We start from the raw sequence: 23,588 nt of genomic DNA, 5'->3' as shown, positions 1-23,588 counted from the left end.
GATCTGTATATACCCATAGTGTACACTGATCTGTATATACCCATAGTGTACACTGATCTGTATACAGGGCCGGTGCTAGGGTCCACGGCTCCCTAGGCATTTTTAAAAAAGCGCCCCCCCCCCCCGCAAAAATCGCCGCCCCCCCCCCCGCAAAAATCGCCGCCCTCCTCACTCCTCCCTCCTCTCCTTACCTTGTCTCACCACCGCCGCCTCTCTGCTCCGTCTCCTCCCCTCCACTCACTGACACTAGTAGGTGGAGGGGAGGAGATGGAGCAGAGAGGCGGCGGTGGTGACAAAATAGCCTCTTCCCCCCCTCCCCGTCCATCTGAATGCTGTGTGGCGGCCATGACAGGTATGGTCAGCGGTCGCCGCACAGTTTTAAAGTATTTTAGAATACTGTGGCGCCCTCCAGAGCCCGGCGCCCTAGGCAAGTGCCTAACCTTGCCTAATGGGAGCGCCGGGCCTGTCTGTATATACACATAGTATACTCTGAGCTGTACATCTCTATACTGTACACTGATCTGTATATACCCATAGTATACTCTGAGCTGTACATCTCTATACTGTACACTGATCTGTATATACCCATAGTATACTCTGAGCTGTACATCTCTATACTGTACACTGATCTGTATATACACATAGTGTACACTGATCTGTATATACCCATAGTATACTCTGAGCTGTACATCTCTATACTGTACACTGATCTGTATATACCCATAGTATACTCTGAGCTGTACATCTCTATACTGTACACTGATCTGTATATACCCATAGTATACTCTGAGCTGTACATCTCTGTACTGTACACTGATCTGTATATACCCATAGTATACTCTGAGCTGTACATCTCTATACTGTACACTGATCTGTATATACCCATAGTATACTCTGAGCTGTACATCTCTATACTGTACACTGATCTGTATATACCCATAGTATACTCTGAGCTGTACATCTCTGTACTGTACACTGATCTGTATATACCCATAGTATACTCTGAGCTGTACATCTCTATACTGTACACTGATCTGTATATACCCATAGTATACTCTGAGCTGTACATCTCTATACTGTACACTGATCTGTATATACCCATAGTATACTCTGAGCTGTACATCTCTATACTGTACACTGATCTGTATATACCCATAGTATACTCTGAGCTGTACATCTCTATACTGTACACTGATCTGTATATACCCATAGTATACTCTGAGCTGTACATCTCTATACTGTACACTGATCTGTGGGGTTTGACAGCTGCTGAGTCTCACATTCCTCCTCGCTTCCTGGCCTTTCTTGTCACCGTCCAATCAGCGGCCTACTCTCTTGCGCGCACCCGTGTTGCGGCCAATCAGAGTCCTTCTCCCTTGCGCGCACTCGGGCACCGGCCAATCAGCGGCAGTAGTGCGGGCAGCGGCGCGGACGCGCGGCGCGGTCCCGCAGCCCAGTCAGTCAGTCAGAGAGCGCAGAGCGGACATGGCGGAGGGTGAGAGATCTCCGCCGCCGCCGCTCCCGCTCCCTCCGGCCAAGCGGCTGTGTTCCCGGCCCCCTCCTCCCTCACAGCAATGTCCCCAGCAGCGAGGACCCTGCGCCCGCTCCCAGCACCAGCCTGAGTCCCTGCTGGACTGCGCCGCCAAAGCGGTGGCGGAGAAATGGGCCTTTGAGCGGGTGGAAGAACGGTTCGAGCGGATCCCGGAGCCCGTCCAGCGCCGCATCGTCTACTGGTCCTTCCCTCGCAACGAGCGGGAGATCTGCATGTACTCGTCCTTCCAGTACCGCAACGAGGAGCCCGGGGCCCCTGCCGGGGTCTCCATAGGGGGAGCGCTGGGGCCCGGTCAGAGTACTGCCCTCCCCGGCATCGGTGGGCCAGGGGCCCCGGGGACAGGAGGAGGAGAGGGGCTGCCCTTCCGCCGGGGCATACGGCTCCTGGAGAGCGGCTGTGTGGAGAACGTCCTGCAAGTCGGTGAGTGACCCTGGGACTGTGCGGGGTGGGGGCCCCTCTGCTGGGGGCCAGCGGGGTCCGAGTGATGGAGACAGGGACCAAGTGGGACCGGTCCAGGGGTGAGTGATGGCACCGGTCCAGGGGTGAGTGATGGAGGCAGACCAAGTGGGACCGGTCCAGGGGTGAGTGATGGCACCGGTCCAGGGGTGAGTGATGGAGACAGGGACCGAGTGGGACCGGTCCAGGGGTGAGTGATGGCACCGGTCCAGGGGTGAGTGATGGAGACAGGGACCGAGTGGGACAGGAGCAGGGGTGAGTGATGGCACCGGTCCAGGGGTGAGTGGTGATGGGACCATGGATGAGTGATGGAGACAGGAACTGAGTGGGAACGGACATGGGGTAAGTGATGGGGACAAACATGGGATGAGTGATGGGGTGAGTGCTCCCAGTCCTAATGGGATCGGACCAGGACCATGGATGAATGATGGGAATACATCAGGACCATGGATGAATGATGGGAATACATCAGGACCATGGTCGAGTGATGGGACCACATCAGGACCATTATCGAGTGATGGGACCACATCAGGACCATTATTGAGTGATGGGACCACATCAGGACCATGGTCGAGTGATGGGACCACATCAGGGCCTTGGTCGAGTGATGGGACCACATCAGGGCCTTGGTCGAGTGATGGGACCACATCAGGGCCATGGTCGAGTGATGGGACCACATCAGGGCCATGGTCGAGTGATGGGACCACATCAGGGCCATGGTCGAGTGATGGGACCAGGTCGGCACTCTGGACTGAGTGATGACTGGACCAGATTAAGACTTTGAATGAGTGAGGACGGGACCAGATCAGGAACATGTATGAGTAGAGCAGCAGATTTAGATACTGAGTGATGGACCAATTTAGGATGATGGTGCAGTGATAATACTCAGACAAATGACATAAGGGAGCGATTAAACATTTAGACCATGGATAAGTTATGAGACAAGGGTTGAAGAATGGATTCTAGTGTTACCAGTTTACAAGTCATTTCCATGAATGAGTTATGGAACTTAGGCTGGTGACTGGGTCTCTGTTATCGCTTACTATCATAAACACAGCATGTTTCCTATGAGACCACTGTCATCAAACCTCCTGTGTAAGCTCCTTATATGAGCTGTGACATTGCGTTTTCTATATTATTTTCTATATTTTGCAGTTTTGTGTTTATTTTGATAATGTCATTACTTCAAGATACTCTGACCTTTGCAGATATAGTTTTCCACATTCCTCAGTAAGACCTTTACTATAATGTCCCTGTTTGTTAGAAAAGGATCAGAACAATTACTTTACACTAATGGGTTCTGTTGCTGATCCATAGATGACAGCATCAGTGAACCATTATTGCTGTCTTGTTCCTTTCAGTGTATTGTGTGTGAGGTTGTAGAAATCTCTTCTATCCCAGAAAGGTCTACTATGGATCACAGCATATTCATTAGTCGTGACTCAGTAGCCCCCAGTTCTGGCATTTATTTTCCATTGTGTGCAGTATTTGATATTTATGTGAGTATAGAGTTTGAACATGTACTGCTGGTTAATCTGCTGGAAACTAAAAATCGTTCCTTAACTACAGAGTAAGTAGATAGTAAGCCTCTGAGCATTTTGTAATTATTTTTGTTTCCAAGGAAGCTTTACTAATAAGTGACATTCCCCAGACAAGAGAGAGGGGGGGGGGGGGGGGGGGGGCAGATTATACACCCACCCATCCTCTTATCAGCAGTGGATTGAGTATAACAGGCTTTGTAGGGTGAAATCCTTAGGCCAGACAATCAGAAGGCTGTCAGCCTGAAAGCAGTGCCTGCCCTTCCTGCAGTGTCAGAGGGCAAGGTATTTCTATCTAGCCCTTTTCCTGGGGGGCGGGGGTGCAAAAATCTAATTTAACTGGTGTTATTGTTTTTCACTGATGGATAGAAACTATTTATCTCTTCACAATGCAGCATTTCTGGGTTATTTTATGTTATGCAGCAAATCCATCCACCAAGCTGATTGCTCCATGAAATTTGTGCATCTGATCTTAAATCATGGGTCAAAAAGCTGAACGATGCAGATAGGTTAGTGAGTACAGTAGTATAATATGATAATATATCAGCTAACGTCGGTGAACATTTCTGTAGCTTCGTTTGTCAGCTCCTGTCCTAAATGTACTAGTAGGGAAAAGGTCAGAAATGGTGCATAATTCATCCAGTGACTCCAGTCATTATATGGCAGTTTGGTGTATAAAGTGTAAGATTAGGATACAGGACAATGTTTGGTGTCTTCAGGGCTGGGCTCAACTCTTGGATCTGAGATTATCACCAATATCTATCAAGTTTGCATTTGGTTTACCTTGATGTGGGGGCCTACAAGATAATTAAGCACTTAATTTGACTAATAATAGAAGTAAACAAGTTGCATTTACAGTGCAATTCCATCTGAATCATTAGGACATTTCACTCCTGCTCTTGTACTTTGTAGTACAATGTGTGAGGTGTTCTTCATTGTGATGCACAGTGAGGTCCTGCTTTCAGAGAACCTTTGTGTTAATATCTGATAGACAATATATTCCACTTGTCATGGGCAGGACACCCCCTCTAAGTTTCCACTCGTGTGATTCCGGACACCCCAGCAGTCATGAAAGGATCGCTTGTTTATAAGCAGGCACTCTTTGTAAAACAGGATATTTTTTCCAGGGTGATGGAATTAAGTTAACTTCTTCCACAACCCAAAAGCCCCTAAAATACAACATTTGGCATGCAAGTTTCCAAGGGGGGAGGTGGGATAGAAAGACTCCGAAGCCTTCCTCCAGCTGCTGAAAACTTTTAAATGCAGTTTCTTTCATCCCTCAAAGAGGCTTTTTTTTAATTCCCAGTACTAAATTCAAAGGGATTTAATTAGGCATTTCGGGAAAAAAAAGAACAAAGCCGCTCAGAAAGAGGCCATCAGCGTTTGTAGTGTGCAGGGCATGCGTTTTCCCTCTGCTTGTGTCACCAGTTATTTTTCTGTAAATGGTGTCTGAAATTGTAAAAGCATCCACCCGTTCACCTTCTGGGGGGTTGACTTTTAAACGCTGGCCACACACATGCTGATATGGTCGACCAATGTGGTTGTTTTGGACACATGAGGGTCACACATGGATCATATCTATTCAAATAAATAATGATCAGATTTGATTGGTCAGAACCAGCAGCCTGAGCGGTCATTCGTCAAACACAGTGAATCGGCAGAAGGTCTTTTAATTCCTTATTGAATTTCTCCTTGGAAGCATCAGCGCCTGCATGATTTTGCTAATTGGTGTTCTGGTAGTATGTTGTCATAGTACATCAAAGGCTATTGCTCCAAGAAACCAGCGGCACTGATATTCTCGATTTCTTCTAGTTGTAATGTTGCAGCCCATGCGATCAGTATGAGCAGTTCCTAATTTCTGCTTAGTATGACTAGATATTTCTAGGTCATACCATACCCGGACGTACCTCTGCAAAGATGTTTCCATTTATGACACACTGGATTGCACCTGTGTGAGACAACTTGTGATTAAACCCTAGTGAACGCAGATTGCACACAAAACAGGTTCCATGGTGAGAAATATATGCCAGAAACCCACCACATTTACATAGACAGGTGTCATTCAAGCTAGGATATTATTATTATTATTATTATTATTAGAATTATTATTATTGTTTTATTTTTATTTTTAACCTGTTCAATTGTTTTTGTTTTTTTTTTACCAAACTATATGACTTGTGATTTTGAATTTCATATTTAACTGGATATAACGGAATAACAGGTTGAATTATGATACCCAGTAGTCGCACTACATTTTGTTCTATAGGTAAAGTGACTCCTCTTAACATCTTTAGGGGTTATTTTTATTAACAGAGGACGTTATGCACATTTCTTAGTTTTATGAGCAAATGCAGCTAAAGGATGCAAATTTGTACGTAGACAAACAACAAGGTGACCCATCATCATCATCATCATCATTTATTTATAAAGCGCCACTAATTCCGCAGCGCTGTACAGAGAACTCACTCACATCAGTCCCTGCCCCATTGGGGCTTACAGTCTAAATTCCCTAACACACACACACTGACAGAGACAGACAGAAATAGACAGACAGACACAGACTAGGGTCAATTTTGTTAGCAGCCAATTAACCTACCAGTATGTTTTTGGAGTGTGGGAGGAAACTGGAGCACCCGGAGGAAACCCACGCAAACACGGGGAGAACATACAAACTCCTCACAGATAAGGCCATGGTCGGGAATTAAACTCATGACCCCAGTGCTGTAAGGCAGATGTGCTAACCACTACGCCACCATGCTACCCAAATGGTGTAAAGACCATTTTTTTGTTTGCATGCAAGGAAAATAGTGGCTGCTTTTGCATGTATCTCACAAATACTGGTTTATTTTTACACTGTAATTTAGAGTTGAACTCGGATGCGTCTTCTTCCCAACTATAAATCTGTCCGCACAAACTTGTCCCCCCCCCCCCCCCCCTCCCCTGCAGCGTAACATGGTGTTGCCAAGGTGCAAAATTGCACTTGCCATCTGTATTTACTCCTAGCTGTAAATGAAGCCTGTATGGGTAATTGAACATAATAGTGTATCAGGAATACAGCGCACTCTTGCCCCCACAAATTGCGCAACACCATGATCGTTTTATTTTTTGCAGGCTTGTTTGTCTCCCATTTTATGTAGCACCCTGTAGCCAAAACATGCCCCTATTGCTGCGTCTTAGTGTCCCCAGATGTATAAAATTTTTGTACTCGGCCTCCGTAAGTTGGGGCACTAGTACCCTGCCTTCATTACTGTCACAGAGTATTGTCACTTGTCAGCCTCACAGCCGGTAGCATTTTTCCAGAGCCATCCCCTAACCTGGAATCGGCAGTAGATGTCAGCGGCTGTGCATCAGAGAGTCACAGTCATGCTCTTCTCGTAGCTTCCATTAGTGACCTTAGAAACGCAGCTCCGGAGCACCGTTTTTAATGTTATTTTTTTCTCACACAGTTGAGTTGATCAGTCTCATGCTTACAATGATACATGAGACTGATTTGGGGGAGTGCCAGAGTTTTGTGAGGCATAAGGGGTGCCTGTATATACATTAATGTGACCCCTCTATACCAGTGTTGGCCAATGAAATTGTCTGGACAGAATACACAAATACTCTTTTCTCCTCCCAGGCATCTTGGAGATCCCCCCCTGGGTGGGGTGTTGGGTAGTTGTCAAAACTGAACTGAACCCATTTCAAAATGAGAGTAATAATATACCCAACATTCTGTTGTCAAATATATTTTTGGGATTTTACGTAAAAAACACATCTCTCAATGTTTGTTTACAGCTTTATTTTTGTTTTACATAATATCAGTGATTAGTAAATGTTATTGCCAAAGATCATCATCATTTATATAGCGCCACTAATTCTGCAGCGCTGTACAGAGAATATTTGTCACTCACATCAGTCCCTGCCCCGTTAGAGCTTACAGTCTAAATTCCCTAGCATACAAAGACTAGAGTCAATTCTATAGCAAACAACTAACCTACCAGTATGTGGGAGGAAACCCACTCAAACACAAGGAGACCATACAAACTCCGCACAGATAAAGGCCTTCGTTGGGAATCAAATTTGTAAACCCAGCGCTCAGAGGCGTAAGTGCGAACCACTAAGCACCGTGGCTGTTTGGTGGCCCTGCTGCCAGAATTTTCCCACTGAGCAATCAAAAATTGGTAATTGGCAATAACATGGTAATCTTGTGTCAATCTGGTCTATGAAGACCAAATAGGCAGATGAAATTGCCACATGTGGAAGAGTTACTTGTTTTGTGAACAGAATGTTAATTTAGCAGGGGAGTGCTCGATGTCACACCTTGTACTAGATGGAGGTCTGGACAGAAAGCAGCACAGGTGATCTGTTATTGTTCTTCCAATGGAACTAATATGCTATTGCTTATGTGTAAATATATTTTAAAATGAGTATATATTTTCCTTTCATGAGATATGCACTTATGAACACGCACACTTCGATGGAAGGATCCCTTTAAAATGTGGTTGTGACAAGCCCCTAGGGACTGTAGCTTCTCACCTCTGCTCTAAAGGAGGACACACGTTGTTTGTTTAAGCTGCTAGAACATGCTTGTAGAGCATACTTTTCATAACTTAACCCCTATGCTGTCCCAAGCTGAGTGAGAGAGGGAGGCTAATGAACTGTTCCCCACACTTTGTGTAAGTTGCATAGTTTGGGCTGATCTCTCTCTCTTCTTTTCTCTTTCTCCTCTCCGCACTTCTCAGTCTCTCTTCTCCTTCCTTTCTCTCTTTCTGCACTCTCTCTTTCCAGCCCCCTTCTCTCCCTCCTTTCTCTCCTTCGCCCTATATCCTTTCTCTCTCTCTCTTCCCCTCCCTTTCCATTTACCTTCTCTCTCTCTTTCTGTCTCCTCTCTCCAGTCTCCCTCCTCTCTCGCTCTTTCTCCCTCCTATCTCTTGCTTGCTCTCTATCTCCCCTCTCTCTCCGATCTCGCTCCTCATCTCTCTCTCGCTTTCTATCTCCCTTCTTTCTGTCCTCTCACTCCTCCTCCTCTCTCGTTCTCTATCTCCCCTCCCATTCTTCCCCCCTCTCTCTCTCTCGCTCCTCCCCTCTCTCTCTCTCTCGCTCCTCCCCTCTCTCTCTCTCTCGCTCCTCCCCTCTCTCTCTCTCTCGCTCCTCCCCTCTCTCTCTCGCTCCTCCCCTCTCTCTCTCGCTCCTCCCCTCTCTCTCTCGCTCCTCCCCTCTCTCTCTCGCTCCTCCCCTCTCTCTCTCTCCTCCCCTCTCTCTCTCTCTCGCTCCTCCCCTCTCTCTCTCTCTCTCTCTCTCTCGCTCCTCCCCTCTCTCTCTCTCTCTCTCTCTCGCTCCTCCCTTCTCTCTCTCTCTCTCGCTCCTCCCCTCTCTCTCTCTCTCACTCCTCCCCTCCCCCCCTCTCTCTCTCTCGCTCCCCCCCTCTCTCTCTCTTGCTCCTCCCCCCTCTCTCTCTCTCGCTCCTCCCCACTCTCACTCGCTCCTCCCCACTCTCACTCGCTCCTCCCCTCTCTCGCTCGCTCCTTCCCTCTCTCTCTCGCTCCTCCCCTCTCTCTCTCTCGCTCCTCCCCTCTCTCTCTCTTGCTCCTCCCCTCCCCCCTCTCTCGCTCGCTCCTCCCCACTCTCGCTCGCTCCTCCCCTCTCTCGCTCGCTCCTTCCCTCTCTCTCTCGCTCCTCCCCTCTCTCTCTCTCGCTCCTCCCCTCTCTCTCTCTCGCTCCTCCCCTCTCGCTCTTCTTCTCTCGCTCTCCCAGGTTTAGAGTTTCACACACAGAGTTTTGTGTTGAAGGAATCTGCTAGAACAGAATAAACATAGTTTCTTATTACTTTGTATCCAAAATATTCACCTTTATCTCATAAGTAGGAGTTTAATTGCTGCACATGGCTCAGGATTAGGAGTGGTTCTTTCATATTTCTTTGTGGTCTAAAATAAGAAACACATTTTATATCTTGGTTTCCACATTGTTGGATATTGCATCTAATTGTAATGTGTAACATCTGAGCCAATCTCAGCGCTGCACAGGGATTGTTATTAGACCACCCCTGGTATTTCAGAGCCTCTGTGTAAATAGTAACTCCGGCGTGTATGTTATTAGAGGAAGAACTGACAGCTTGTTACTGTCCCTGCAGAATTCTACAAACCGGAACATAGATTTATATGTGTGTTAAATCAATGCAGCTTCCTAAAAATGGCCAACCTCTCACCGTGTCACCGTGCCTCACGCCTCAGTGGGTTTACTTGCTCCTAGTGAATTGATGGTTCCGGCTGCTTCTCAGATGATCGACATTTAAAATTCTTTTTATTTCTATTTATTGCAGTGAATGAACAGTTTCTCATTTAGTATTGCAGCACACACTAGTTATTTTATAATTTACTTTATTTGAGTCCCCTAATGACAGTGTCACACTATGCAGAGAGATGAGACACATTCAGCAGTCTTACTATTTGTTTCTTTGTGACTTTGAGGAGTGGAATGAAAGAATAAAGACAAGAATTAATATTCCGCTTGCTGTGACTGGTTTCTCAGAAAGTACCACTTAGATTTGGCAGTGTTTTGACCCTGGGGAATCTGCATAAGGTTCTGTGGTAGAAGGTCACTGTAGAGAATAAGCCAGATTCCTCCGGGCAGATATTGTACAGAGCACACTGGCAGACATGTCACTAAGATATGTGTGTGTACAAAGCATTACAGTGTGTGGAACAAGCTTTGAACATGGTCTATGTGGCCAGCCCACGTTTAACTGCAAATCTTCAAAGTAGCCACAGAATTTGCAAACTTGTCCCGGACATCAGTAGCGGCCCACGGCATACGTTAGTGTCTGAATATACACGTTTACGTAGTCAGCAAACTTTAGTTAAAAAAAGCTCACCCCTGAGTTCATTTTGTAGTATAATAGAATTGGAAATGACAAATAATGCATCATATCACAGTAGTAGGAGGACCTGGCAGATTGCACTAGTCATCTTTGTATAGTCTGATCACAACCAGCAGTGCGATGGCGGAATGTCTCAGCTGAGTCAGACGTTATGAAACTGGTATCACCTCCTATTAGAAGTGGAAGATTGTGACGCAGAGGTTACATGAATGGTATATACAGAGGCTCCCCTGGGGCATTCCTGAAACAGACCTGGTCCCACAGCTTGTACGGTTGAAGCGTTCAGTAAGAGATCCCGCACTCCTACACTGGTATCTGTCAGTGCTTTGGTTGCTGGTAGAGGGCCGGGGTACAGATTTTTGTTTCTTTTCACATGAATCGACATCAGCACAAAATGAGTTTAAGCGCCCAATTAGGGCATTAAAAGTCTGACTCCAAATGCACCCAAACAATTATTTTTGTTAATTTAATGTGTTTAGTAATTCCTTTTGAACTAATTAGTTTGTGAGCCGCTTCTATTAGGAGATTAACCCCTTTCATGCAGCATCCGTTTGGCAAGATGTCCTTTTTATCTGCATGGATGATTAGACATCCTGATTGTGGTGGAGTAATGCCATGTAGCAGATGTACGGCTTACCCTGACTGTGCGGAACCAGCAATGCTGCCCTCCGACGACTCTTCTTTATACTCGCAGTGTCCAGATCCAGGATGTTATACGGCATCGTTCTGCTTTTACAGCGGACCTGTCAACACAAGTTTGTTATCTGTTTCTCCAGTTAAGCTGGAGGCCCTTTGTAATGCAAGCATCAGTGGCACCACAGTCAGCATTGCTGGTTCTATTCCGACCAGTGCACAGGTGGAGTTTGTTCTCCCTGTGTTTGCTCTGGTTTCCTCTGAGACCAAAAATAAACATACTGGCAGCTTAATGTTAGTGTGTGATAGAGAATTTAGACTGTACACTCAACGGGGATTGATGTGAATTATTAAACTTTCACATGTAATATGTTTGCACTATAGAAATAAAAGTTAATGAGAGAGATATGAGATGTGAGATCTATATTATATATATAGCAGCACGGTGGCTAAGTTGTTAGCACTTCTGCCTCACAGTGCTGGGGTCACGAGTTCAATTCCCGACCATGGCCTTATCTGTGTGGAGTTTGTATGTTCTCCCCGTGTTTGTGTGTGTGTGTGTGTGTGTGTTAGGGAATTTAGACTGTAAGCTCCAATGGGGCAGGGACTGATGTCAATGAGTTCTCTGTACAGCGCTGTGGAATCAGTGGTGCTATATAAATAAATGGTGATGATGATATAGATAGATAAATATGAGATAGCTAGATATGAGGTAGATATTAGATATCGGATAAATATGTAATAGATAGGTTGATATGTTATGTATAGATGTGAGATAGAGAGAGATATAAGAGATAGAGATTGTTAGATATGAGATAGATATTAGATATTGGATAGACAGATAAATATGTATGTATGTTCTCCCTGTGCTTGCGTGGGTTTCCTCTGGGTGCTCCGGTTTCCTCCCACACTCCAAAAACATTCTGGTAGGTTAATTGGCTGCTATTAAACTGACCCTAGTGTGTGTGTGTGTGTGTGTGTGTGTGTGTGTGTGTGTGTGTGTGTATTAGGGAATTTAGGCCGTAAGCTCCACTGGGCCAGGGACTGATGTGAGCGAGTTCTCTGTACAGCGCTGCGGAATTAATGGCGCTATATAAATAGCTGCTGCTGCTGATGATGATGAATATGTGATAGATAGTAGCTAGGTTGATAAGTTATATCAGTGCTCTCCCCAGAAAACGTTGCCAGCCGGGTGGCATTAAGAAGCAGCCAGTGGGAGCCATTGTAATTCTTTGTAATAATAATGAAAAATGTTGGAGATTATTGCCCACAGCTGCTAGGACTGGTCAGACTGGTGGTGAGTGGTCTAACACCTATCTGTAGTGTTCACATAGTGCATGTTATAATAGAAGAAACAATGGTTTATTCTATTATTATAGGACTCTGTTGGGCTCCAACAGCCGGGTGGACTAACTGGGAACTAGGGGCTGGGGAGAACACTGTATATATAGCTATAAGAGAGAGATGAGAGATAGATACATTTAGTGTATTAAATGACTTTAATACAAACCACCCACAGGAAAGACAACCAGAATATCCAAAGCCAGAAAAACCAATTGATTTCCTCCCCAAGAGCTGCTGGTAGATGGCACAGACACACATCAGGCTGGATACGCAGCAATCACTGGCCATTGTAATGTTATAATCTATTACTGCACAGAGGGCCTGTGTATAGATTGGATTATCAGGCTGAATTGTTAGAGTTCTCTTTATAAAGCTCACATGATGCTAAACCTGACACATGAACCAGTTACCTCACATAAAACAGCATTTGCGTCTTTTAAAAAATGTTTTTGTGTTGCATGAATTCACATCTAATACATGAAAAAATATAAAGACATTAGTGAAAAGTCTTCTACATGAAATTGCCCATTGCAGCCACCCCCAGATACCTGTAGAAGAGTGTTTATAGTTTACAAAGTAAGAGCAGAATTATGTTATGTATAGAGGTTTTATAAATGTCCTCAAAACATCAAGGAGTACATTTCAACATCATCAACAACATTTATTTATATAGCGCCAGCAAATTCCGCTTTACAATTGGGAACAGACATTAATAAAACAATACTGGGTGATAGAGACAGACAGAGAGGTAAGAGGGCCCTGCTCACAAGCTTACAATTCATGGTATATTTACTAAGAGGTGATTCTCGGCGGTTTGTCGTCATATCTAAAATGGCAATTTTATTACCAACAAAGGCCTTTGGGTTTTGTCTTAAAATAAAATTGCTGTTTTAAGAAAATAACGTCAAACTGCAGAGAATTACTGCTTAGTAACAATACTCCCCAAGTTCTAGTTCTCTCTCCTCTATTGAGTTGTAACAGCAGCACCTCTACAAGAGCCTTGCACAGTAGTCACTCAGTGATATTCCTTCCTATGTCCCGTCAGTGTGTGTCTCACAGATTCTGCAATATACACAACACAGCAGGTTTGTTACAAGTATTTAATCTGCGGGTTGTTACCCAAACTGCTGGTTTGCAGGATGTGACTTTTCTCTATAAGCAGCCAGTACCCAATGAGTGTTAATAATTTTACACTAAACCAGATAAACCAATCCGATATTTGCTTTCAGTGTCTAACTTGTTCCAGACAGATGGAAGCTAATTGCTGGTTGGTTGCACCTTAATGCATTGTTAAACCTTAATTTCCATTCTGTGCTGGTTACTACTGTAGCACTCACTGATATGCACTTATATATAGAAGAGTCTGTCTCCCTCCCACAACCAGACTAGCTGGTGCCATATTTTTCAGTACAGAACACTAGATTGCCAGGATAATCGCTGCTCTCCTGCTAATTTGTATTGAATGATGCTTCTTTATTTTTTAGCGCCAACATGTTGCAAATCTTTTTACAAAGACGATTGTTTAATCATTTACATTCTCTGTCCTAGCAGACCTTACGCTTATGGTATGTTTTGGGTTTTTTTTGTCTGTAGAAGGAAACCCATGCAAACACTGGGGGAACTTAGCATTTAGGATATCACCCAGGTGGAATTTTAAGGTTTTTAGGCAGTATGGTGGCACGGAGGTTAGCATTGCTGAGCACTTAGGCCGTGGGTTCAACCAGGGCACTATCTGTGTGGAATTTGTATGTTCTCCCCGTGTCTGTGGGAGTTTCCTCTCTACAGTTAAAAAACCATACTGTTTGGTCAAATTGTTCTGATAAAATAGACCTTAGTGTGTGTTTGTCTATCAGGGAATTTAGACTGTAGATACTGAATGATTCAATGTTCTCTGGAAAACGCCACTTGATGTGGTGGCGCTATACAAACAGTGATAATAATAGCTGGTCGGAATACAATTTATTGACCCAGCGCTGAGAGATCTGCGCTGTACATCCTTTCTTATATCTGCCTGTTACATCTCAGGACAGTGTTTACAACCATCTTGTTGTCACCATGTCCTAAAACTAGATACGCGATAAACAGAGAGATATAAGATACAGAGACACTGGCAGATCCACAAATGAATTACTGAGATATTGATAACCAAAGTTTTTGAATGACCAAGCCAAAATCCAGACCTCAACCCCATTGAGGTAGCGGGACCTTAAGAGGGCGTTGCATACAATATGGCAGGACTGAAGCAGTGTGGGAAGGAGCCAGAACCCCTCACATACAATGTTACGGGACTGTTAGCGAACACAGAAAATAATGACCGCTAAAGATACTTCTGTAGTCTACTGAGTCATGGGGCGTACTTACTTTTTCTCACAAAGTTTTTTCATGTTGGCTTATTTTTGTAAATAAATAATGACAGAGTAAAATCTGTTTTGGGTTATATGTCACAAGGGATCACAGTTTTCTAATTTTAGGAGGCGTGAAGACTAGATAATTTTTAATAATACATGGATACAGATCTGAGAGGGCACCAGATAGATAGATATGAGATATAGACAACAGGGGCCTGAGTCATTAAGGGGAGAGCAAAGTATTTGTGTCCAACATGAAAAAAACTGCCAGTATTTAGCTTATGTGCAAAATAATAAACTAATTTGCACCCCTTGCACTGTTACATGGTTTGTCCTGGAGAACATTTACTCCGTACTATCACTAATGACTCAGGCCAGAGATGTCTATCTGTCTATCTTATCATTATTTTATATGTTTTCCACATATTTGTCCACATTCTGCCAGGGACGTGAAGTTATCCGCAGTAGGAATGTACAATGCACATTCGTGCTGGAAACCAGTAATATAATTATATTCTGACTTATATCAGCCGGTCAATGTCAAACTTTGCTGACTCAGAACTGCTATGATGATCCACTTCTGTGGGCAGATTCTTTTCTGATTGTTTATTGAAAATAGAAACTGCCTTGTAATGAGGACGGGAGCCTGTGTTACCACACGTTCTGTATTTACTCAAATTAGAGGACTGTGAGTGTGGGACAGAATTATAAAAACACAGCAACTAATGAATGTTTTTCTGGCGTGGAGAGTCAGACAGTGCATCTTACGCTACCACATGAAAATAAGATTCATCAATTTAAAATGACTTGTGTCTCTTCATTATCTATTAGAAATTCAAAATGTTTATGTTTTAAATTGAGCCAGAATAGAACAACATGTAGCCAATCAGATCGTGGCAACGTTCAGAGTAAATACATTTACTGATCTTGTAGATGGCAGTGACCTTGATGATTAAGTCTAGTGAGGTCAGGTATGTGAGGGGGTGGTATGGAAGCAAGCAGAATGCAACTGACTGACAGACAGTGGAAGGAGCAGCACAGAGCTGTGATGTGCCAGTAAAGTGTATATAGATTTAACTTAAAGTGTGCACCATGCCTGGTTAGTTGATGATTATGCTGTAGGTGTATACTTTAAGAATATTAGCAGTTACCTGGAAAGTGATACCTGGGGCCCTGGAATATAACAGACCTGTGTACAATTGTACGGGCCACAGTATTTTTTTCAGCATGATATTTTGTTGCAAAGGTTTTCTATCCTTCTTTCACAGGTTTGTAATTCCATATGGGCACCGTAGGTGTCACTAGAGAAGATTGACCTCAGGAACACATATTAAAATCCCGTGTGTTGGGGTTGCTTCAACATCAGGGCAATTTTCTCAGAACCAATCAATTAAAGCTGCACTAACCCCTAGGTAAATGATTTTACTAATGTACCCATGTCCCTAGCTAGAGACCCGAGGCTACTAGAAGCAGCCATTTCTCCATGTAATATTGACATATCAATTTAGGACACCAACTTTAAATGGCAGCAGAGGGTGATGTAAGCAGGAGAACCAATCACAAGCCACAATCAAGAGAACTCCCCCCGCCCTCCCCTGTGTGTTGGCTGGGGCTGGATGTTGTGGTGAGGCTTTAAGTTGGTATCGTCTGAATTTCTTCAGGTTTTTTTTTTTACCAGAAATACAAAAAGACAAAATATTTAGATATGATTTTACGATCTCTTTTTTTACTTTAAAGATATACAATGTAATAGCAAGTAACAGATGTCATTGCCTCAAGACCTGTTTACTAGTTGACAAAGTATTGATGTGTCGGTGATTAAAATGTGTGTGTCCACCGACAGCCTCTGTTCATGGGTAGCTGGTAATTAATCGGTGAACCTAATCACAGAAAATTGCTGTTATCTTGAGCGTAAGGAATAATTTGTGTCTCTCCTTATCTATGAAAGATGGATTACCAGTGTTTAGGGAATGGACTCAGGGGGGGGGATGTGAGGAAGAAAGTGTGATGTTGGATTTAATTAAACGGCCAGAGATTATGAATATGGATGAACTTTGGGATACTACAGTCTCAGACGGTTGGAATGGAATGAAGTGGCTGGAACAGATCTTTAATCTGAAGCATTAACTGTCTTTACCGGTTTAAGTGGTGTCTGGCCATAGCCGGAATTGCTGAGAGCCAGTTTGTCCTGATTTTTGTTGTTTTATCCCCGGAATCCTTCCTCGTGGTTCTCTGAACGCCGTTTATAAACATAAATTTATATTCGCTTTCATGAGAACTGTAGTATTTGTCAGTACGGGAGCTGTCTGTCATCTTTATATCTTTATACTTTCCAGCTGTGTCTCGCATTAGGAATATGATGACTGTACTGTTATGGTTTTCTTGTGTCTTGTTTAGAAAATACCAACAGTCTTCGGCTTTGAGAGATGGAGACAGAGGATTGATTATTATTCTTTTTCGGAGTAAACACAGTTTCTCTACTTGCAGATTCTCTTATTTGCTGTTCTGTGAAATGAAATTGAAAAGATTGGAATGAAGTTGTCAGTCTGATATCGGGCAGCAAATGTGTTTCCTTGATGGAAGTGTTTGTGAATGTACGTTAAGCAGGGAGGATGGGTGCAATCGCTGTCACTAATGAATGCTGGTTCCTATCTACCCCCTGGTAAAGAGTGCAGACCTTTCCATTCCCCCCTAGGACCCTTCTCCTTCACTCTACTCTCATACCTATCCTAATGTGTCATGGCAACAGCCAGTGAGAGCTGTGGGGGAGAGTAGCCCCTCTGACCCACTTCCCTAACACTTCTATATCGGAGGCTGCCCAGCTATTTGGTACATTAAGCAGAGATCATGTATGAACTCAGCCAGGCCTACATTCTAAGCACATGACAGCCACATACATAAATAAAGAGTTTTGGGACTAAGGCTCCTGATATTGTATGTTTAAATGGCGGACGTCTGCTGTCTGCAGCCAGTGAAGGTAGAACAGATGGATGCCCACATGCAGAATTTCATGTGTAAGCGTGTGTGATTTCCGTATGTTCTGTGTGCTCACCACCTGCAGAGGTAGGATATATCAGGAAGCCTGGTGTATTGTGTATGTCCTCTGCGGGGGATAATGACTCTCATCACAAATGATCATGATGCATAGAGTGAAATAATCACATTTTGTTCTGCTTGGACAACCTTAATTGCAGATCTGTCCAGTGCGCTTTAGGGACTCGCTGTACTGTATCAGGGTACCTATGGGTTGTGGCTTTGTGTAATACGCTTTCTTTAGGTTAATTCTCTTTGTATGGGATCAATGCTCCAGAGCATCAGAGTCTCCTGTCACCTGCACACCGTGGAGGCAGCCGTTTCATGGGCTGAACCAATATTCCTGAGGTAGCGGCCCCTATAGTCAGCAGGAACCAGTGTTATCACTGTGACATGAGGCGCTTTGTGATGTCTTTAGTTCCTAGTGAACTGATTGGTTGAATGGTAGTTCAGCCCACAATATGGCTGCCTCTTCTGTGTGTACAAAACATTCCTGAGAATTTGTACAGCAGTGTGACTGGTTTATGTGGCAGCTCATACAAGTACAATGTGCCCAGAGATAACCCGAGCACGATGAGGGTGTGATTGTCCCACCGTGAGGGGATGAACAGGATAGTCATGAGTTCTACACATTGTATTCTGAGTCTAGGTATAAATAAATGTGTTCTCAAATGGAAGGTGGGCGATCATTGCCTCATTTTATAATTTAATAATCGGAATAGGTGAGATAATGCATGAGTGAGCTGCTTGAGTGAGCTGTGTGAGCTGCTTGAGCGAGCTGTGTGAGCTGCTTGAGCGAGCTGCGTGAGCAGTGTGAGCGAGCTGCGTGAGTAGCGTGAGCGAGCTGCGTGAGTAGCGTGAGCGAGCTGCGTGAGCGAGCTGCGTGAGCGAGCTGCGTGAGCAGCGTCAGCGAGCTGTGTGAGCGAGCTGCGTGAGTAGCGTGAGAGCGAGCTGCGTGAGTAGCGTGAGAGCGAGCTGCGTGAGTAGCGTGAGAGCGAGCTGCGTGAGCAGCGTGAGCGAGCTGCGTGAGCAGCGTCAGCGAGCTGTGTGAGCGAGCTGCGTGAGTAGCGTGAGAGCGAGCTGCGTGAGTAGCGTGAAAGCGAGCTGCGTGAGTAGCGTGAGAGCGAGCTGCGTGAGTAGCGTGAGAGCGAGCTGCGTGAGTAGCGTGAGAGCGAGCTGCGTGAGTAGCGTGAGAGCGAGCTGCGTGAGTAGCGTGAGAGCGAGCAGCGTGAGCGAGCTGCGTGAGTAGCGTGAGAGCGAGCAGCGTGAGCGAGCTGCGTGAGTAGCGTGAGAGCGAGCAGCGTGAGTAGCGTGAGAGCGAGCAGCGTGAGCGAGCTGCGTGAGCAGCGTGAGCGAGCTGAGTGAGCGAGCTGCGTGAGTAGCGTGAGCGAGCTGCGTGAGTAGCGTGAGCGAGCTGTGTGAGCAAGCTGCGTGAGTAGCGTGAGCAAGCTGCGTGAGTAGCGTGAGCAAGCTGCGTGAGTAGCGTGAGCGAGCTGCGTGAGTAGCGTGAGCGAGCTGCGTGAGCAGCGTGAGCGAGCTGAGTGAGCGAGCTGCGTGAGTAGCGTGAGCGAGCTGCGTGAGCAGCGTGAGCGAGCTGCGTGAAGAGTGGTTTTAAATGTTGCCATTTTTAGCATCTCTTCTCACATACAAACCACTCAGCTACAAAGACTTCAACCTGCTAAGAAAATAATGGAAAATTGTACTTTTACAAACATTGCAATCTGATTTATTGAGCGCTTCCAGTGTGGCGGGATCCATTGTGTTTGCAGAAAGTTACACAAACAATTCCCTATGACATCCATCATGGAAAATGTATTCTAACATGCAAACTTTGTGAAGAGAATGAACTTTTCTTCTGGAAATTTGGCAAAACTGTGTACACTCTAAGCATTGTACCACAGGAGGGGAATGAGGGGGGGGGGGGCATAGATCAGTGTGACAGAGATACATGTCAGGTCCTGTCATACTACATTCATTCTTTTATCTCTTTCATTCTGTCCATTTCTTCTGTACCTAAAGGAAACACAAATAATTTATCAATGGGGTTTCTTTCCTCTGGAAATGTGAGCCATTCTCCAGGTATTATTATATTATTATTATTATCCTTTATTTATATGGCGCCACAAGATTTCCGCAGCGCCGTACAGAGTACAAATCATAGACCATACAGGGTATAACGGTTCAGAACAATAAACAAGTAATACCAAGACTCCAATAGCTCCAAGCATGGTACAGTGTAGCTGGAGCAGAAGAATAGGTATAGAGACAGGAGGGAAGAGAGCTCTGCTTGTAAGAACTTACATCTTACAGGGAGGGCAAACAGACAGCAGGCACATAAGGGCGACAGTGGAGGGGTCTATGGCAAGAGGAGTCCGTATGAGGGACGGGGGAAGAGAGAGGTGAGGAGATCAAGCATAGAGAGATGGTTAGGTGGATGGCTGATAGGCTTTAAAGAACAGGTGAGTTATAAGTACCCGTTTAAAGGTGCACAAACTAGAGGACAGTCAGATAGAACGAGGGAGCAGCCCGGGAGAAATGTTGTATTTGGGAGTGGGATGTGGTGATCTTAGTGGAGGAGAGGCGACGGTCATTGGCCAATCGCAGGTAACGGGAGGGAGTGTAGGGAGATACCCCATTCCTAAACCACACTGGGGTAATGTCAGGGTAAGATGGACACACTTGTAAGCACGGAGGCCGGAGCTGAGAGCAGCAGGATATTAGGCCAAGGCGACCCATTCAGACCCCCATTCTGCTCGGTGATAGGGGGGAAACTTCAATTTGAGTGTAAGTCACTGGGGAAGCTATTTTGCTGCTGGTAACACGGCAGTAGCCCCTCTGAGCCTGAAATGACTGATAACAGTGGACAATAGCTTGCAGTGTAGTAGATGTAATGATAAGAATTTTATTTTCAGACAACTTAAGATGCCCTTTCATGTTGACTCAATTTATATGTTGAATTTTCTGGCCCAGTAGCAGCAACTGTCGGAGACAGAGAAATGGTGGTTTGCTGATAGAGATTTGTAATAAACTGTTTTTCCAATCAGTCAGGATGGTTGGGGGTTGTTTGAGGCAGATGAAGAAGGACGAGTGCCCTGGGGAGCCAGCACTGAGGACAGGATAAGAATTCCTGTCTGTTTTCATTAGTTCTGGCAATTTCCCAGACAGTGTTATCTACAATACGGGAAGATCCAGACCTAAGGCCGTATGTACTATCCCCGATGGGCTGCACGTTGTATACAGTGCTTGCGTCTTATGTTACACTATATAGTATATACGTCTTGTCTGAATATTGGTTTGCATATATACGTTGCTTGCCTGTGGTGTACCGATTTTTTGGGGGTAAATTAGTAAGGAATGGCATTGATCTCTGGCTGACGAGACCTCATATAGGAAGGATATGGCACAAGGAGGCTTTCCTGAGAAGTTTGTGGCCTTTATTGTTAAAGGACTGTTTATAGGTCAACTAGCATGGACAATGAGCTGGTATATTCACCCGTCTGCCCCTGTTCCTGTAGAAAGCTCAGTGCTGGAGTGTTCTCTCTGTGCTGATCTCATCTGGGTATTACACCTCCTATGAGCTGTGAATGGGAAGATGAGAGCTTGGATATTCTGCATTACAGTGAGAACAATATCTGCCGGCCTTGGAAATGAGAGACGGCCATTGTGAGGCAATGAGTGTCAGACAAATCCCGAGAGGATCTCTCTCTTCAGTATCTGAAAAAGCTTTTGTGGGCCCCAGCATATTAGGGTTAACGCATCCCCAATCATCAGAGTGATTCACACACATCGCCTTCATTAGCATTATACTGTGATCCATTCAGACTTGTTTACTGTCTGGTTGAACATGTCCCGGGCATGTGATTCGCCTGGTGCCCCTGGCACCTCCGAGGTGAACAAACCAGTAAAGATGATTTTCTTAAATAGGATAGAACAGCATGGGTCCTAAACCCTCTTTCTTTCTTGATAATGTTCCCAAAGATCAAAAGAAAGTCTACATTGTTCTCATATCTACCTTCAGCTGTGGATGGAAACCATTGTGAGCACTGGAACTAAGTCACCGACCTCACTTGTTAAATCCCCGACTCGCTGCCGCAGGAGTACAGGATATCTATGTATTATAAACCGGCTTTTATTTATTATAAACGTTCAGCAGTTAGTGGCATAAAGGGGCAATATCTAACTTTCAGATCTTGGTTTTGTCTACAAATTTCCCAGTTCTCCCATAAAGACACCGTTGGCGTTGCCGGTTTATCCAGTGTCCCTCTACCTATATATCGGATACATGCGGCTTCAGCCATTGACTGGTTCCCAGAGTCTGAGAACAAAGAACACCAGCCCCATCATGGCTCTGCAAATCCTCTTTCTCCTGCTAATTAACGTAATTACAACTCAAGTGAATATTCATAAATGACTTTGGCTGTAATTTGTATGAAATGACAGGCTGCTCTCCCCCTGAATGATTGAAGAGGTCCGGAATAATTCCATTTGATTACAATCTCTTTCCCCTCCCCTTTCCGCTTCTCTTAGTTTCATTACATTCTGTGTTTGTTTAAACTCTAGGCTTGATTTTGTCTCCACCCCCCCAACCTTTGGTCAGAGGCTGCTCCTCTCCCTGATCTTCTTTCATGAATGATTGCTTCATTTTCTTACCATTAGACTTTTGTTAGTCTTTCTTTACACATTTTTATCTCACTTCTCTCAGCTTTTCCTGCCCACTTCTCACACTTTCCGCAGCCTCCCAATGCAAATACATATCACATAAGCAGCTCAGTCATCTGGTCACATTCCTCAGGCCTTGTGCTGTGTTCATGGCTCAGACACTTCCTGCTGTTTATCACTGCTATTCCTGTGTACTGTATACTTTTCATTATCACGTCCTCTACCTTTTGTTCTGTAGATAGCACTGCAAGATATTTCAGCAGGCTGGATGGTCCAACATAAGTAGTTAAGAGATTTTGCACTTTTAGTAAATAAACTCTAATGTGTGAGAGCGATAACAGGGAGCAACCAGACAAACATTCCTTTTATTGTCTAACTTGCAGTTGATCGATCATTGTTAATTGCTAAAAGGCTGGTACAAGCTATTACACTTTGCACTAACTCTTTGTTTGTGTTAATAACTGTACTGGTGACCCGCTATTGGCTGTTTCCAGCCACTAGGGTATAAGGCTACTTCTACCTTCTCTTAAAACGGTTTATAAACTTGAGCTTGCTTTTTATATGCTGTTGGCCATCTAGGTCAATGATGGGAAACCAGAGACACTTCGGGGACCCCATGGTGTGACCCTCTAACCTTCAAAAGAGCCTCACATTATCCTTAATCTCAGTAATAAGGTAAAACAATACATTTAATCAAAGAAAGAGACACCTATCTGTAATAATATATCAGCAGGCATATTATTCAAGGGTTACAAGGTAAGAAGCAAATCTGACAATAAAGCAGGGAGGGGCCGGGGGCCACACATGGAGGCTCAGAGGGCCGTCTGGTGCCCATCACTGATCTCCGTGGTACCCAATTTATTATTATTCATTTATATAGTGCCAATCATATTACAAATCGCTGTACAGAGAATGTTGAATCATTCACATCAGTACCTGCCCCATTGGAGCTAACCATCTAAATTACCTCCCATACACACACACATACACAATAGGGTCCATTTTTGTCAGAAGCTAAATAGCCTTCTGTATGTTTTTGGACTGAGGGAACCGCAAACATGGGGAGAATCTACAAACTCCACACTGTGAGATTGCAATGCTAACCACTTTCCCACTGAGCTCGCCACAAAGATTTTATTAAATGTATAAAAGAATACAGTTAAATA

The 23,588-nt window shown here is 44.6% G+C and overlaps 1 protein-coding gene across 1 annotated transcript in view; it reads left to right on the top strand.

The window, feature by feature from the left end:
* The first annotated feature begins 1,445 nt into the window (after window positions 1–1,445).
* ZSWIM5 (zinc finger SWIM-type containing 5) overlaps window positions 1,446–23,588 on the top strand; it is a 51,366-nt gene continuing 29,223 nt past the window's right edge. Inside the window, exon 1 of the mRNA XM_075181621.1 lies at window positions 1,446–1,972. Within this exon, the coding sequence (XP_075037722.1) occupies window positions 1,486–1,972 (487 nt within the window). The 5' untranslated portion in view covers window positions 1,446–1,485. The remainder of the gene's footprint in view (window positions 1,973–23,588) is intronic.

Source organism: Mixophyes fleayi, chromosome 8, assembly GCF_038048845.1.
Source record: "Mixophyes fleayi isolate aMixFle1 chromosome 8, aMixFle1.hap1, whole genome shotgun sequence".
NCBI lineage: Eukaryota > Metazoa > Chordata > Amphibia > Anura > Limnodynastidae > Mixophyes > Mixophyes fleayi.
This window is presented reverse-complemented; position numbering and strand designations above follow the sequence as displayed.